This window comes from Muscardinus avellanarius (genome assembly GCF_963383645.1).
Source record: "Muscardinus avellanarius genome assembly, chromosome: 1".
NCBI classification, from domain to species: Eukaryota; Metazoa; Chordata; class Mammalia; order Rodentia; family Gliridae; genus Muscardinus; species Muscardinus avellanarius.
This window is the reverse complement of record NC_137786.1, coordinates 124,443,166-124,460,723: the sequence shown is the minus strand read 5'-3', so window position 1 is coordinate 124,460,723 and position 17,558 is coordinate 124,443,166. Positions and strand designations below refer to the sequence as shown.

Genomic DNA, 17,558 nt, shown 5'->3' with positions numbered 1-17,558 from the left:
AAAGTGGATCCAAAGCCTGAAATTTCTTCATTAAATTGACTTTGTACCTCTGAAAAAAAAATCAGCTGACTCAATATATATGTGTGTGTATTTAATATTTTTTCATATTTTTATTTGGAAACAACCTGTGTGATTTTCCTGTCTCCACCTCCCAAGCAAAGGGATTACAAGCGTGCCCCACCACGCCCGGCGATGGGCATATTTTTGGAATCTCTATTTTTTTTTCATTAAGCTATTGGTCTATTTTTTAACAAATATCACACAGCATTTATTTATTTATTTATTTATTATTTTTATTTTTTTGGTGGTACTGGGGTTCCTGGAAACCCTTCTACCTCTGGGCTATACTCCCAGACCCACTTTATATTTTTATTTGGAAACAGGGTCTCTTAAGCCAGCCAGGCTGGCTTTGAACCAGCGTGATCCTCCTATCTCTGCCTCCCAAGCACGGGGATTACAAGCGTGCGCCACCACGCCCAGCCTCACACAGCATTTATTATTGTAGCTGAAAAGTTGAGTCCCTCCTCCTTCCCCATGTGACCTCTGGGAGTGCAAGAGGCAGAACCCTGGAGGTGAAGAGTCTGATCCACAAGCAATATCGCGAGAGAAGTGGCACTCCCATACTTAGTCCTACCCCCAAGATATCTTCCTTATCCAAGATTTGGTAAATATTTATTTATTTATTTATTTATTTATTTATTTTTGGTGGTACTGGTGTTCCTGGAAACCCTTCTACCTCTGGGCTACACTCCCAGACCTATTTTATATTTTTTATTCAGAAACAGGCTCTCTTAAGCCAGCAAGGCTGGCTTCAAACCAGTGTGATCCTCCTGTCACTGCTTCCCAAGCGCAGGGATTACAAGTGTGTGCCACCACACCCAGCTGAACATGGCATTTAAAGTTTTTAATTCCAGAGAGGAACATGCAGGAGTCGAACGTACACTCCGACTTCACCAGATAGCAGATTTACAGGCCCTATCCCTGGCAGCTGCCCTGTGGCCAGCAGAGGAGGGTCAGCTCTCGGGGCGACGAGCACCACCTAGGGAAGGAGGACAGCAACAACAACCACCTCCGGGAACTTGTTTTTTTTTTTTTTTTTTTTTTGGGGGGGGGGTATTGGGGTTCCTGGAAGCCCTTCTATCTCTGGGCTACACTCCCAGATCTATTTTTACATTTTTATTTGGAAACAGGGTCTCCTAAGCCAGCGTGCGCGGCTAGCTTCGAACCTGCGCGATCCTCCTGTCTCTGCCTCCCAAGCGCGGGGATTACAAGCGTGCGCCACCACGCCCGGCTCGTTTTAAGTGTGGACTTACTAGCCACTGGGCACATGGTTGTCCCCAGCTGCGTCCACCAACCAGACTGTGCCCAGTGTGTGGCCAGGAGGGACACTGGAAAAGTGAGTGCCCTTGGAAAAGAGGTGAGTCTCAGGTTCCACAACACAGGGGAACCACCCTTCCAGACCAGGCCCTGCCATTGGCCCTACTTGGTCTGGCTGAAGATTGACACTCCCTGGCCTCAGCCACCCGTATTACTCAAGCTGAGCCCAGGATAACTCTATAGGTAGCAGATAAGCCAATCTCCTTCTTGATTGGGAAAAAAGATATCTACTCTGTCCTTCCTTCCTTCCTTCTCAGGCCCTAGTTTTTCTTCCCAAATCTCAGTTCAGGGGATTGATGGCATGCTCTCTTGCCCATGTATCACAGGCCCTCTTTTACAGGACAAAATTGCTCTGCCTGAAGCTTAGGACAAATCTAAAAGGGCTCTGTTATAACAACCTCATGACAAATTCTCTTGCACAGTGTTGGGGCCTACTAATCTTGTTTTTTCTCGGCATAATTCTCTTTGATGTTTTTATTTTAATAGGTCCACTTATTTACATACTACAGTGCTCTCCCTCTTTAGATGCCAAAGCGCCATAAGTATTAAACCTCTAAAATGCATTACTGATACTCCTGACCCAATAGCATGTTTTCATTTGACCAGATTGACCCAAACCCACTCACTGCTGAAAAGGGTGGTGTATGTCTTCCTCAGGGAAAATGCCGCTATCATATTAATAAATCTAGTGACAATCTACCTCATATCTAAAAGGGCTCCTGCCCAACCTGGGACCCACTCTCACGATTTGCCTTTTCTTTTAATAGCTCCCCGGCTGTTAAAGTCTCCTGGAATGCACAGCTGTCCAGGGTAACCTCCAACTCCTGCTGCAGCCATACTCCCACCTGTCCACTTCTGGAGGACCGACCTCTCCCGGACAAGGGGCCCCCTTACAATGCCCCCTGACAGCAGGAAGTAGCTTAAGACTCGGTCGCTGCCCATTATCACCAAAAGGCCAGGATGACAAGTCAGGTCCCTCCCCCTTTCCCACATGACCTCTGTGAGTGCAGGAGGCAGAACCCTGGAGGTGAAGAGTCTGCTCCACAGCAGTATTGCGAGAGAAGTGGCGTTCCCACGCTTAGTCCCACGTTCAAGATATCTGCCTTAAAAGAGAAGCATTTCTGCTCTGGCCTCAGATGGAGCTGCTGGTCGATTGGGACTGGCCCCTTTTCTGACTGACCCCCATTTCCGAGGGGAGAGTTCCATACCTAAGTAAAAGCTGGTACCACACATTCTGGTTACCTTCTCTCATGTTTTTACACAGCATCCCTGCGCAGAATCTTTCAGTAGCATTATAGGTAATCTTAAAAGAAGTCAGTATGTATTATCCAGTATTATCATTAAAAATTATTTAATTATTCATTTGCCTTTGGCTTTCAATATAGATTTGAGAATCAGCTTTCTATAAAACATCCTGCTTTGGATTGAATGTAGTTGCTTAAAATGTTTACAGCATGTTAGAGATGTTTGACATCTTGGTAATAGAGAATATTCCAATCCATAAGCTCAGTATATACTTTTTCATTAGTGCTTTATGTTTGTAAATGTGCATATTGTGAACATATTGTATTAGATTTATATCTATGGTTTCATGATTTCAGGCAGTGTTGTAAATGATGGTGGTTACTGGGGTTCCTGGAAGCCCTTCTAGCTCCGGGCTACACTCCCAGACCTATTTTATACTTTTTTATTTATTGAAACAGGGTCTCTTAAGCCAGCGTGGCTGGCTTCGAACCAGTGCAATCCTCCTGTCTCCACCTCCCAAGTGCGGGGATTACAAGCGTGTGCCACCATGCCCAGCAATACTGCTTTTTAAAAGCTTAAATTTATTCTGGAAGTGGTGGCGCACGCTTGTAATCCCCGCGCTTGGGAGGCGGAGACAGGAGGATTATGCAGGTTCGAAGCCAGCCGTGCTGGCTTAAGATAACCTGTTTCCAAATAAAAATATAAAATAGGTCTGGGAGTGTAGCCTGGAGGTAGAAGGGCTTCCAGGAACCCCAGTACCACCAAAAAAAAAAAAGCTTAAATTTATAATTATTCATCAGAAACAAAAAAAAGTAACATTGACCTATACATATGAATTTGCTAAAAATCTCTGATGAGCCCTACTGGGATTATGTTTTTGGTATGTTAGTGTTGCAGTTTGGTGTGACTGTTACCATTTTGGGGGAAGTGTCCCCCGGGGACCTCTGTTAGGCTCCCGGAGTCTATTCCCACAACCATGGGTTCTTCTCCAGATTTAGGACAGATGTACACTAATCTGGACACTTGCTGAAGATTTAAATGAGTTTATTAGTACAAGGATAGAAATAAAGAATACAGGTACAGCCCTATACTATTACAGAATAGTATAGGGGGGACCTGAAACGAAGCCACAGGTATACAAAATACACAACAGCTTTTATAGACATAAAGTCCTCCATCTTGCTCTCCTACATAATTCTATGACATAAGTCTAAGTCCGCCCCTTAATTTCCCCGCCTAACTGTTGGTCTATGCCCAGTTTTCTTTGTTTAAATCAGAATAATTCACCAGGTCAAGGGCCATGTGGTATCTGCTCTAAGGTCAATCCCCTTCTCCCATCCTCTTGGGGAATCCTTGGCTAGATATCCATTTTTATGCAAACCTGTCTTTAGAGAGTGAAAGTCCAAAGTACAACTCCACTGTCCACTTGCTAATTACTTTTAGCAAGGGTACTTTGCATTATATTAGCTACCTGACTGCCTGGCAGTAACCTGGCCCTTCCCTCTTACAACTCTGTGCTCCATTTTCTATAACCCAATTTTTGAAATACATATTAATAACCAACTCTTCTTTTTAGAATCTTTTCGGGCCATTTCCTGATACTGGTACAGTTAGGATATTTTTATGTTGATAATTATACCATTTACAAATAAAAATCTTATTTTTCTTTTTCAAATATCTGACATTTCTTTATATTTTTAGCACAATGTCTATAATTTCTAGTAAAGTGACAAGTAGAAATAGTGAGAGATATTTGTCTTTTCAACACTTAAGTGATTCATTCTTCATTTTTACTTATTATAAATATATATATATATATATATATATATATATATATATTTTTTTTTTTTTTTTTTTTTTTTTTTTTTTTTTGTGGGTCTAGGGATGGAACCCAGGGGCATTCAACCTCCGAGCCACACCCCCTGCCCTATTTTTTGTTATTATTCTTTATTTTGAAACCGGGTCTCACTGAGTTGCAGAGGGCCTCACTAAGTAGCTGAGGCTGTCCACGAACCACGATCCTCTAGTCTCAGCTTCCCGAATGCCTGGATTACAAGTGTGTGCCACCACGCCTGGCTCTACTCATAATATTTAAGTGTAATTTATTTCCTTGTATTTTTTGCTTTCTTTCACATTGCTATTTTTAAATATATATATATATATATATATATATATATATATTCACTTAGTCTTTTAATTCCCATTGGTTAATGGTTAAAAAATGAGATGGCATCAAAATGCTTTCAAACTATTATTTTTATTTATGGTCACTCAATGCAAGAAGATTGACGGTAAGGAGGAATGATAAGAGCTTTTTCTGGGCGTGGTGGTGTACTCTTGTAATCCCTGCGCTTGGGAGGCTGTGACAGGAGGATCACACAGGTTCAAAGCCAGCCTCAGCTACTTAGTGAGACTCTCAGCAACTTAGTGAGACCCTGTTTCCAAATAAAATATAAAATAGGTCTTGGAGTATAACCCAGAGGTAGAAAGAAAGCCTCTGGGTTCCAACCCGAGTACCACCAAAAAAAAAAAAAAAAAAAAAAGGTTAAGAGCTTTTAAAATTTTCTTTAACTATTCTTGCTTCCATTAGTGTGTGTGGTGTGTGTGTGTGTGTGTGTGTGTACATGCATGAACTCGTGTGCTTGTATTATGGATTGAGCCTAGGACCTCACTCATGCTAGATAAGCACAGCCTTTATAATTCTAGTGCTTCTCATAGTGTGAGAAAGGGAAATGAGAGTACAAGATAACTATCTTTTTTCTCCCATGATTATTCATATATTTTGCGGATCTCAATTTCACTAAAAAAAATTAACAGGGCTGGAGCAAGGTAATTTATGTTAAGTAGCCATCCTAACAAATGTGAAGTAGTATTTCACTATAGTTTTTATTTGTATTTCCTTAATGATCAGTTATAGTATGACAAATGATGAGTGATATTCATGTGTTTATTGTTCATATAAAAATCTTTGGAGATTCATTATCTATTTTAGTCTTTTACCTATTTCTAAATTGTATTGTTTGCTTTTATGGTTGTTAATTTTTAGGAGTTCTATTTGGAATATTAATATACCTTCAGATACAGCATTTGGAAATATTTTATCCCATTCTATCAGTAACTTTTAACTTTTAACTGTGTTTACATTGTCTTTGAATGTACAATTTTTTAATTTTTTATGAAGTTTGTTTATTCTTTTGTTGCCTGTGCCTTTGGAATCTTATCCAAGAAATCACTGCCAATTTCAATGTTGTGAAGTTTTATGACCCAGGTTTTCTTCTAAAAGTTTATAGTCTTAAGATTTACATTTAGGTCTTTTATCTATTTTGAGTTAATATTTGTATATGGTGTTAGGTAAGGGTCTAATTTTATTATTTTTCTTGTAATTATTATTTTTCAACAATATTTAGTGAAAAGATTATTATTTCCTTCACCAAATGTTCTTGGAAACCTTGTAAAAATAACTTGACCATATATGGAAGAATATATTTCTAGGCTCTTCATTTTACTCCACTGGTTTATATATCTGCCTTTATAGCAGTACTACACTGTTTCGATTATTGTAGTTTTATAAGGATTGAAATCAGAAAATGTACATCTTCTAGCTGTGTTCTTTTCTGAGATTGTTTTGTGTATTTAGAGTTCATATTTCATGTTAGGATAGATTTTTTTCTGAAAAAAAGTATGAGAGTTTTACCTTAAGAAAAAAAAAAAGAAAAAAATATCCTCTGGTAAGAAAGACAACAAGAAAGAAATATTGAAATGTTATCTCAAAGTGATCAAAAGTTTGATATCAGACAAATGAGATTATCATTGTTATTTTGGATAAATTGCTATAATATTAATAAATAAATAACATCTTTTATTTGTTATATTCCTGCTTTTTTATCTATTAATTAAGGCAAATCTTGTCTAAGTCAAAAGTTTCCATCAGAGGGAGCTGCTTACCAAGCTTACTACTGAAACATTAATTTTTAAGTGAATTTCCATTTTGTGATAGGATCCTATTTTGATTATATTACTATATTTCTTAATTCATGAAGATAGTTAACATAAACTTCTTTTTCACAGTGTAGTGGTTTTGGCACAAAAGATAATTCTTATTTTATAGCAACTAGTATTTTTAAAAAGGTTTTTCCCTGAAGACCCAATGTCCCTCTCTCATTTGCCACAAGTTATATTCTAAAACACGAAGAGAGTTTATGATCTAGCAGACTGTCATAGACAACAGTTCTCCTATAAGTGGGTCAATGATAGAATAATCAATACTCAAAATAGGGTAAACCCCAGATACTGCACTTCTGTTCAATAATACATCTTTTATCCCATTGTAGGATTTGTCAGGACACATTATATGTCCTCATGTCCACAGGCATAATTGTTCATTGCATTCTTACATGGAATTTATATGTACTTCATCTATTCAGAAATTTCCAACTATGACAAAGTTTGAGGGATATGAAAGAAAGGCAAACACTGGATACATAGTAGAACTCATTTCCTTCCCAGAAGGAAGTTTGTGTCCCAATTCTGTGGAGTAGTGCCAGGAATAGGGATTATGTTAAGGATATAACTGGTATTTTTCCTACCTTATTTAATATGCCTGCTTTTATAAGTAGACTAGGGTGTAGCAGCACCATAAGTACATTTTGGAATTCTCACAAATGTAACTTGCCCATGAATGTTGTTGAATTGCTGTGCTCCTAAAGGCAGGAGGACATAGGACATCATGTTCTACTATCTTGATGACTGAAAAACGAGAGTTTATTTTTGTTCTGTCTCCGAGGATACAATGGGATCTCAAAAAATCTCTAGAGTAAAGGAAAGCATGAGTAAAATACTGAGTCCCTAAGGAACCAAATAAAGAATACAGTCTAGGATGTAAATACAATCCCCTTATTTCTCTATTACACATAAAATCTATTCCCTGGAGAAGACACTGAGCAATCTTCTCCTGGCTTATAACCAAGTGCTTTATACCATTAAATTAGCATTAAATCTTCTGTGCCTTATCAAAGGGTGGAAGTGATTACAGCTCTTTTCTCTGCTGCTTGAGAGGACTTAAAGTTATAATCATAAATCATGATATATAGCTCAGAAAGATCTATAGGACATATAGAAAATAAAACCTGGGTTGCAACTGCTCTTCTGGAACCACCAATGTAAGTAAATGATAAGGAATCACCACGGTTTTCTGGACAAAGACATGTAAATTTTGGGTTTCCATTTATATTAATGTCTTTCTTGAACACAAAAATCTAGGGGCCTACGATATTTTTTGTTGTTCAGTCTTGAGAATCAAGTAAAAGTGATATAAGAATGTGTTCACGGGGGAAAAGAGTGTTTGGCAATATTAGATAGCTCAGGGAACCCAGTATTGCAGTCAGTATTTTCTCCCTCTCTTTCTTCTAGAATTAGGAATTTTCTATTCCATGGAGCAGTAATCAAACCATTCTCAGACTCTTGATTTCATTTTTTATTCAAAACAATGTTTTAGTTCTCACTGCTTCAGAGTTTAATCTGTGTCAGAGGAAAGGCCAGCACACAATTCAATTGGTGAATACGGGGGTGAACTCTTGTAAAGGAAGAAACGGTGAGATGAGACAAAGATAATTCTGTCCCAGTTTACCTAAAGTCTTCCTAATCTCTTGGCTTTTCAATGGTTACATTTGCGTATGGCAGCACTGGCATTCACTCTGTAGGAGAGATTTGGTGTTGTACTTTGCTATATACTTTGTTAAGATTTCAATAAAGAGAAGATGGTGTCACTCAGCATTGTGGTATAAGTAAAGAAAGATTCTGTGGGTCCAGTTTAGGCTAATTTCAGCCAATTGCAGTAATGTCCCATGCTGTGTGAAAAAATATCATGGGAAGAATTAAGTGGTTTTCTAACAACCCGACCTTTATTGTTTGTTTGTTTGTTTGTTTGTGCCCACAGATTCATTTAAAGAAGAATGGCTCCTGGAAATGACTCTTTTGTGACTGAATTCATTCTGGTGGGACTGACAGACCAACCACATCTCCAACTCCCCCTTTTTTGTCTGTTTCTTGTGATATATATAGTCACTGTGCTGGGTAATTTGAGTTTGCTAATTCTAATTGGACTGAATTCACACCTTCACACCCCCATGTACTTTTTCCTCTTTAACTTGTCCTTCATTGACCTCTGTTACTCTTCTGTGTTCACACCCAAAATGCTGATGAACTTCATTTATAAAAAGAATACTATCTCTTATAAGGGGTGCATGACTCAGCTTTACTTTTTTAGTTTTTTTTCCATTTCTGAGTGCTATGTGCTGACATCCATGGCCTATGATCGCTATGTGGCCATCTGCCATCCACTTTTGTATAACACAGCCATGTCCCCTAGAGTGTGTTCCAGCCTTATGCTTGGTTCATACCTGATGGCATTTTCTGGTGCCATGGCCCACACTGTATGCATGCTGAGACTGACCTTCTGTAATGCCAACACCATCAACCACTATTTCTGTGACATTCTCCCTGTGATGCAGCTCTCCTGCTCCAGCACCTATGTCAATGAACTAGAAGTTCTCATTGTGGTAGGCATCAACATCATTGTGCCCAGTTTCACTATCTTTATCTCATATGGCTTTATCCTTTCTAGTATCCTTCCAATAAGGTCTACTGAGGGCAGGTCCAAAGCCTTCAGCACCTGCAGCTCCCACCTAATTGCTGTTTCTTTGTTCTTTTGATCAGGTGCATTCATGTATCTTAAGCCATCTTCTGCTGGGTCTATGGATGAAGGGAAAATCTCTTCTGTCTTCTATACCAATACAGTTCCTTTAATGAACCCCTTAATCTACAGCTTGAGGAACAAAGATGTTAAACTTGCACTGAGAAAAACCATGACTAGGAGAAACTGTTGATTAGAAACAATGTCTTTCTCTGCAAATAAACAAGAAAATTAAGCAAATTTAATTATAATATTTTTCATGACAGTCCATTTCTTTTTTATTTTAGTGAAAAATTCTAAGTCTTTCAGCAATTTCAACTCACTTTTTATAGAGTGTCTTCATTTCCTATTTGCATAATCTTTCTCATCAGCTACAAAAGACAATATAATTTTGTTGAAATTGTAATTGCTGAAAGTTAGAGAAGCAAGCCACAGGATTCATTGCACTTTTTAAATTTTATATTGCTATTTAAAAATTGTTTTCCTTTTAAAAGAAAAGTGTATCTCACAAGTAATATCTCTGTAATGGGACCCTTTGTAAACTTTGAAGAGGTGTGGATACTGTTATATATCTTATCTCTATGTGAAAGTCCCAAAGAGTCAGTTAAACCTAGTTACTTATCTTTCACTAATGAAATTAAAAATATGAAAAAAAATCAATTTTATTTCTAGAAAAGATAAACTTCCTTTAAAACTAGTTTGCATTTCAGATTATTTTGGAAAAATTAATACAAAAGTTTGAATAAAGTTTAGAAAACATAAAAGTAGTCAGATGTATGTATTTATTGTATTTCATTCAAAAGGAAGAAAATATTTCATGTGTTTTATTTGAATTGCTTAGTCATTTATTGTAGTTTTTTCTTTTTTATTGCCTTATAATTACAATCATAATGAAGTTAAGAGTACATGAAACGTATGTGCACACAGGACTTGATGCATTTCCCTCTGAATTCCACCTTCCTTTCTCCCCCTCTTAATGCATGTTGTTGATACTTTATATATTTCAATACATTGACTTCACATATTTAAATATCATTATTTGAACTGTTTCCATCATCAAGTCTTTCTTTTTCCCTCTCCACCTCTCTCCTCAAATCCCTTCCTCTATTCTATTTTTATTCTTCTACTGGTATTTTTCTTCATTTTTCTGAACTTCCTTTACTCTTTAGCTTTTTTTTTAATGTGAGTTTTTTTTTTTAAAGCTACAAAAGACAGTACAATTTTGTTGAAATTGTAATTGCTGAAAGTTAGAGAAGCAAGCCACAGGATTCATTGCACTTTTTGGGCAGTGACAGAAACAGGTCCTTCTAAGTTAAGAGCCAGAAAGAAGGTTTCCTGAGCACATCCTGGAAATCAGCTATATTCAATTAAGGAACTAAGTAGTTATCCATGGGTGTTTATATGTGTATATTTATAATGCAGCTATCATGGGTTTTAACTTGTAAGTAAATCCACATTGGGAACTTCCCATGGATTCCAATTTGATTTGATTTAATTTATAAATGAAAAAGAATAAAGTAATAAAATATGGATCTCATGAAAATCAAAGATATACCAGTAGAGGAAGTAGATGGAAGACAGGGCAGGAGAAAGGAGGGATTGGGAATGAAATTGACCAAATTATATTAGCTGTATATACAAACAGAACACAACAAATCCCACTTTTTGGTATCATTATAATGAACCAATAAGAAGTAAAAAAAAAAAAGTGGGTAAAAATGAACACTCTGGAATCATTTCTTAGAATGACAAAGATAAAGAAAACATAAAAGATGAGAACCAGAAACCAAAAATTATGTAATATACGGGTCATGGACAAGAGTTTACTCATTACTGATACTAGGACTCGGAAATGTGAAAAGATAAATATCACTAGGGCCAAACTGACTTGAGCCTTTAAATTGATGTTCCTAAATTACTAGTGTCAATGTTATGTTTTTTTTTTTTTTTTGCCTTGTGTTATTCAGGAAATAACCTTATAATATTCCCTCATTAAAAACAAAAACAAATGCCAGGCGGTTGCATACACTTGTAATCCCCGTGCTTGGGAGGTGGAGACAGGAGGATCGGGCAGATTCGAAGCCAGCCTTGCTGGCTTAAGAGACCCGGTTTCCAAATAAAAAAAATATAAAATAGGTCTGGGAGTGTATCCCCGAGAAGATTTCCATCCCCAGTACCACCAAAACCCAAGAACAAAACAAAACAAAAAACACTGTCTAGATATGCCTTCAATTTCCAAAACTCTTCCTATTCTCCAATGAAGTCTACTTTGTAACTGATGCAATTTTCACCTTTGATCAACACGTTTTCCTCTCTCTGGACCCACCACCTCCTTCTATCCCCTATCTTATTTCCTACTGTTCCCATCTGCCTGAAAGTACTTTCTGATGGCCTAAGACTGGGTGAGCGTTCCCTTCTCTGATTTTCATTTCACTGTTTTTTTTAAATTGATGTTTTCTTGTATTGTATTGTATCAGGTTGTATTATTAATACTTTCTATGCATAGCTGACAATCTGAATAAAGGGTAACTAGAAGCTATTTTCTTTTCCTTCAGAACGAGTAAAATTGTACAAAGAACATCTGAAATTATATATTAAAATGAATAACAACAAAAATATAAATGTTTCAGTGATGCCTCTTCTCTTCAAGTTAATAGAATAAAATGACTAAAAAAAGATTTTACAATTTTTTTCCATAGCATAAAGTAGGGCAGATGCACCATTAGCACTTAGCAAGTGTCTGTTTCAAAATGAAAAATAAAAAAGGTGTAGCTCAGGAGTAGAATGCCCCTGGACTCACTCTCTCTCTCTCCCTATATATATATATATATATATATATATAGATAGATAGATAGATAGATATAGATAGATATAGATATAGATAGATAGATATAGATATAGATATTATATATAATATCTATATATAATATTTTAGTGTCAAATTAAATTTGCATTTGAAAACAGTCTCACAGAAACTCCACTCCAGCCCCAGTGTCTCTCCGAAGGATAAGCAGCCCTTGCCTGTTGGGGGCTGTGAGTTATTAGGGCTTTGAGAAAACCACTTGACGATATATATTAAACTGAGAGACAACATTCTACAAATTTATCTTACTGAAATATAACTATTGGCATATAAAAACAAATATATAATGATGGTTATTTTAACATTGATTTTGATGATGAAAACTGAAAAACCAGCATTCGGGAGGATCACAGTTTTGTGGACAGCCTCAGCTACTACTTAGTGAGGTCCTTTGCAACTCAGTGATACCCTGTTTCAAAATAAATAAATAAAAATAGGGCTGGGGGTGTAGCTCGCAGGTAGAATGCCCCCTGGGTTCTATTTCCTGTACTTCAAGAAGAAGGAAGGAAGGAAAGAGAGAGAGAGAGAGAGAGAGAGAGAGAGAGAGAGAGAGAGAGAGAGAGAGGAAGGAAGGAAGGAAGAAGGAAATTTTAGTAGCATGGAGTGTTAGATACCTTATGATACATCTAAGACATAGATTTTGGAGATGCTTCAATGGAGTATTGTCAAATGACAAAAGGAAGAGGTCATTTTTCTAAAAAAAATTCAAGGACAGAGCTCCTATGAATAAACTTGATTAGCTTAGCAAGTAATAAAATATGTAGTTTGTGCTAGCTTGTAAACATGAATAATTGGGGGTGATAAATCATGGAGATTCAAAAAGGGAAAGCTAGTCTTGAAGAAAAATGAAACAAAGTGATTTGTTTTTAAGATTTTGAAGCATTATGTAAGCCAGGCACAGTGGAGCACACCTGCAATCTTAGTACTTGCGAAGCTGAAACGGGAGGATGACAGCTTGGAGGCCAACATGGGATAGCTTAGTGAAGCCATGTTTCATTAAAAAATTTTAAAAAAGAAAAGGATGGTATAGTTGAGAGGAAGAACATCCTTGGATTCAATCCCCTGTACTGCAAAAATTAAAGTATTATACATCACATGATCATGTGTATCAAAATGTTAAAATAGTGTGTAAGAGACTGTGTACATAAAATGCATTTTAAGAGTTATTTCAAGTAACTCACTGCTTGAAAGTTAAGAAAGAATTAAGAGATAAAGAAGGGAATAGAGAAGGTTTCTACATTATATGTCATGAAAAATGTAAAATCCGATATAAAATGTTTGATTGTAAGATTGAGTCACCAAGGAAGGACATTGGGGCTAAAGCATCTTTATTTATGTTAAAGTAATTTCATAATTCTGTTAACTAAAGTATTTGGATTATCTAGAGGCTCCTGAGGAAGACTTTATTTCAAGCCCCTGGCTCCTCAAAGTCCAGAATAAAATAACTTACATAATGTTACATGCTATGATCTTGAAAACAAGGAGTGATACTTATTTTTATTTTTATTTTATTTATTTATTTTTTGTGGTATGGGGAATGGAACCCAGAGGCATTCTACTTCCAAGCTATACCCCCAGATCTATTTTTATTCTTTATTTTGAAACAATATCTCCCTAAATTGTGGAGGACCTCACAAAATAGCTGAGGATGGCCAAGAACCTGCGATCCTCCTGTCTCAGCCTTTCTCCCAAGTACTTGGATTACAAGTAGCCTTTTCATTTTGAAACAGGGTCTCATTAAGTTGCAAAGGGCCTCACTAAGTAGCTGAGGCTGTCCATGAACCATGATCCTCCTGTCTCAGCCTCCCAAATGCTGGGATTATAAGTATATGCCACCACTCCTGGTTTACTTAGATTTATTTTTTTCAGTTTAATGAAATGACTAGAAAGTTATAATTAAAATTCATGATCTTCATGTGACTGACAGAAAAACCACAAGGTCTGGGTGTGTAATCCTAGTATTTGTGAGGCTGAGACAGGAGAATGGCAAGTTTGAGACCAGCCTCAGCAACTTGGAGAGACCCTGTTTCAAAGTAAAATAAATAAAATAAAATGGAGCTTGAAATGTAGCTTAGAGGTACAATGTCCCTGAGTTCAATCCCCAGGACCACAAAACAAACAAACAAACAAACAAACAAACAAACAAATGCTAAATAAATGTGATGAACTTCTCTGTACAGAAAGAGAAAATGTTTTAGTTAATTATGCCTATTGTGTACAATTTTTCGTATGAGCATGTTTTACTTAGGTAAATATTTTGGATGGTGACAACTTTATGAGGAACTTTCAAAAATCGTTTCCTAAACAGGATGCACTATTTTGCATTTCCACCAGTAATGTATGAGAATTCCAATTTTTCTGTGTCATCTTCAGCACTATTTTTATAGTTTGAAATGAATTTACTCCTTCTAATAGAGCTGTAGTGATATATTCTTATGGTTTTTTTTTTTTTTTTTTGGCGGTACTAGGGTTCCTGGAAGCCCTTCTACCTCCGGGCTACACTCCCAGACCCATTTTTACATTTTTATTTGGAAACAGGGTCTCCTAAGCCAGCGCGCGTGGCTGGCTTCGAACCTGCGCGATCCTCCTGTCTCTGCCTCCCAAGCGCGGGGATTACAAGCTTGGGCCACCACGCCCGGCTATTCTTATGGTTTTAATTTGCATTTTCTTAATGGCAATTATTTTGAGCATCTTTTCCTTTTTGGCGTCATTTTATAGCAGTTTTAGGTTCCCAGAAAAAGTGGGATGATAGTACACAGATTTCCAAAACCCCCTTTCTCCACACATACATAGCCTCTCCACTATCAATGTCCCCCATAACAGGAACATATTTATCACAGTGGGTGGACTTGGTGCATAATAGTCACTCAACACTCCTGTTTCACATTAGTGTTCACTCTTGGTGTTGTGCATTCTTTGAGTTTGGACAAACATATGATGATATATATCCACCATTAGAAGAACGATTCCCACTGACTTAAGTATCTTCTATACTTTGTGTATTCTTTGATCTCTCACCCCTATCCATTGGAAATTACTAATCTTTTTACTGACTCCACAGATTTGCCTCTCTAGGGTTTTCTTATAGTTGGAATCATGCATGCACCTCCTTTTCAACTTGGCTTTTCTTCATTTAGTAATATGTATATACATTTTCTTCATGCCTTTACTTTCAACATTGGTGATAATATTGTGTTCAATTGTGTCCTTTCCTGTCTTGGTAACTAATTTCTTTTTAGCTAAATAACACTTCATTGAATAGATCAGGATTTATTTATCCATTCACTGAATGTCATCTTGGTTCTTTCCATATTGGGCAACTTTAAATAAAGCCACTATGAACATCCTTATCTAGGTGTTCTTTGAAAAAAATTTCAACTCCTTTAGATAATTGGCAGGGAGTGTTATTGCTGGAACATACGATGGATTTGTTTTCTAAGAATCTGCCAAACTGCCTTCTACATTGCTCTGCTGTTTTGTTTCCCCGGGGCTGTACGTAAGCTTCAGTTTTGCCGCACTTCCTCACTCAATTTGGTGCTGTCTATCTTTGGGATTTTGCCATTCTAGCAAGTGCGTAGTGCATTTCACTGTTTTAAATTTGCACTTCACTGAAGATAGATAATGTGGAGTGTCTTTTCACATGATGACTTGCTATCTGTGTCTCTTAGTTGGTGAAATGTCTGTAAAGGTCTTTAGCCCAATTTTTAATCAGGTTGTTTATTTTCTTGTGTTTGTGGCTTTCCACTAATTAAGAGAAGCTGGGTTTTTATTTTCATTAAACTCAAAATGTTTTGAATTTCTCCTGAGATTTCTTTATTATATCCTATGTAATCTAAAAACATGTGTTTTCTTATTGTTTTAATGTGTTTTTTTGAAGTGTGCCATTTGTTTTTCATGGATGTTAGTGTTTTTCCATTAGACATTTCTAGCTGAGAGTAGAAACTTTATGACCTCTTCTTTTAAATGGAATAAAATGTGTCTTATTGTCAAGATTTATCTTGATAAATGTTTCATGTTATCTTTTGAAGAATGTGTATTCTGCTGTTGGATAAAGTAGTCTACAGAAATTGGTGACAATGTTGTGTTCAATTGTGTCCTTCCTGGACACAATTTGCTGTCTACTCATTCTGTCCACTTCTGACAAAGGATGTTTCTGATGAAGTCTCTACTTATATTAGTGGATTTATCTATTTCTCCTTGCAAGCATTTTAAAATTATTTTACTTTTAACATACTTTCATTGGTGCATTGTGATTATACATCATAATGATGTTCAAAGTGGCACGAACATATATGCACACAACACTTGGTATATTTCCCTTTGTATGTCACCCTGTTCCCCTCCTCTGCCTCCCTGTACATATTAGTGAGATTGGTACTGATATTATTCATAATGAACGAAACATCATTTGAGCTATTCACTTCTTCCATCTTCCTTTTTCTCTCTCCCCATCTCCCTCTCCCAATCTCCTTAACTATTCTAATGGTTTCTCTCTTCATTCATCTGAAACTCTCCTTTGTTTTCTATTTTCTCTGCAGCTTCCATATAAGAGAGACTATATTCAGAAATAACCAGGTCAGTTCTTTTGTAGCTTCTCATCTGCTAAAGCTCTCGCTCAATTTCTTTTTGAATTTCAAATGTGGCTGAATTATGGTTTTAAAATATACTTTTATCACATAGCTCCAATTGCCCAGAGGGTAATGGAGAACAGTTGAAAGTTCTTAAACTGGAGCGGGGCAGAGCTGTGTTTTCTGGAGCTTGTTCTAGAAGCAGCACACATGCTAAATAAGAAGATGCAAGCAGGAAAATGCTAGAACATTAGGAGCCCCTCCAGGTGAGTAGTACAGTCCAGTTAAACATAAAAGAGTGCCTGAACTTTCGAGGTGTCTGAGGGAAGGGAGGGAGGTCATTGTGCCTGGAGACTTTATTCTTAGCATGTGCGAAGTGTGGAAAGAATTCTGAGCTTTTAGCCAGAGAATAGCATAATTTCTAAAACTATTTCAAGAATTACTGCTATAGACCACTGTACTGTACAAAATAGAAGAAAAATAGAAAAAAAGGAAGATGTGAACTTTATTCTTATAGAATTTAAAGTTTTTAGGGAAAAGCAGGAATTTAAAGAAAGAATTATCTTGAACAATAAAGTGTCTATCAAAGTGATAAGAACATAAATAATAGGAGCTGGTGTTTTTTTGTCTATTTACCATATTCCAGGCACTGTTCTAACATTTTTACTTACAGCCTTTCATTTAATTGACATGAAAACCTAAAGAAAGAGGTGCTATTAATTACCATATTTGTTTTAGAAATTAGAATCCTAAAGCAAAGAAAGTTTAAGTAACTTTCCCAAATTAGTTATTACATTTGAACTCCCAGCAGGAT

General features: G+C 36.7%; 2 protein-coding genes across 2 annotated transcripts in view; both read left to right on the top strand.

Moving 5' to 3' along the window:
- The window catches only part of LOC308278630 (uncharacterized protein), a gene marked incomplete at both ends in the record, with an annotated part of 90,980 nt that overhangs the window by 54,684 nt on the left and 18,738 nt on the right, over nt 1–17,558 (top strand). The gene's annotated exons all lie outside the window — the stretch shown is intronic.
- LOC308271958 (olfactory receptor 8B3-like) lies at nt 8,574–9,332 on the top strand (the record flags this gene model as incomplete). Its single annotated transcript, XM_080708653.1, has 1 exon — nt 8,574–9,332. The coding sequence occupies one exon, from the start codon at nt 8,574–8,576 to the stop codon at nt 9,330–9,332; it is 759 nt and encodes a 252-aa protein (XP_080564779.1).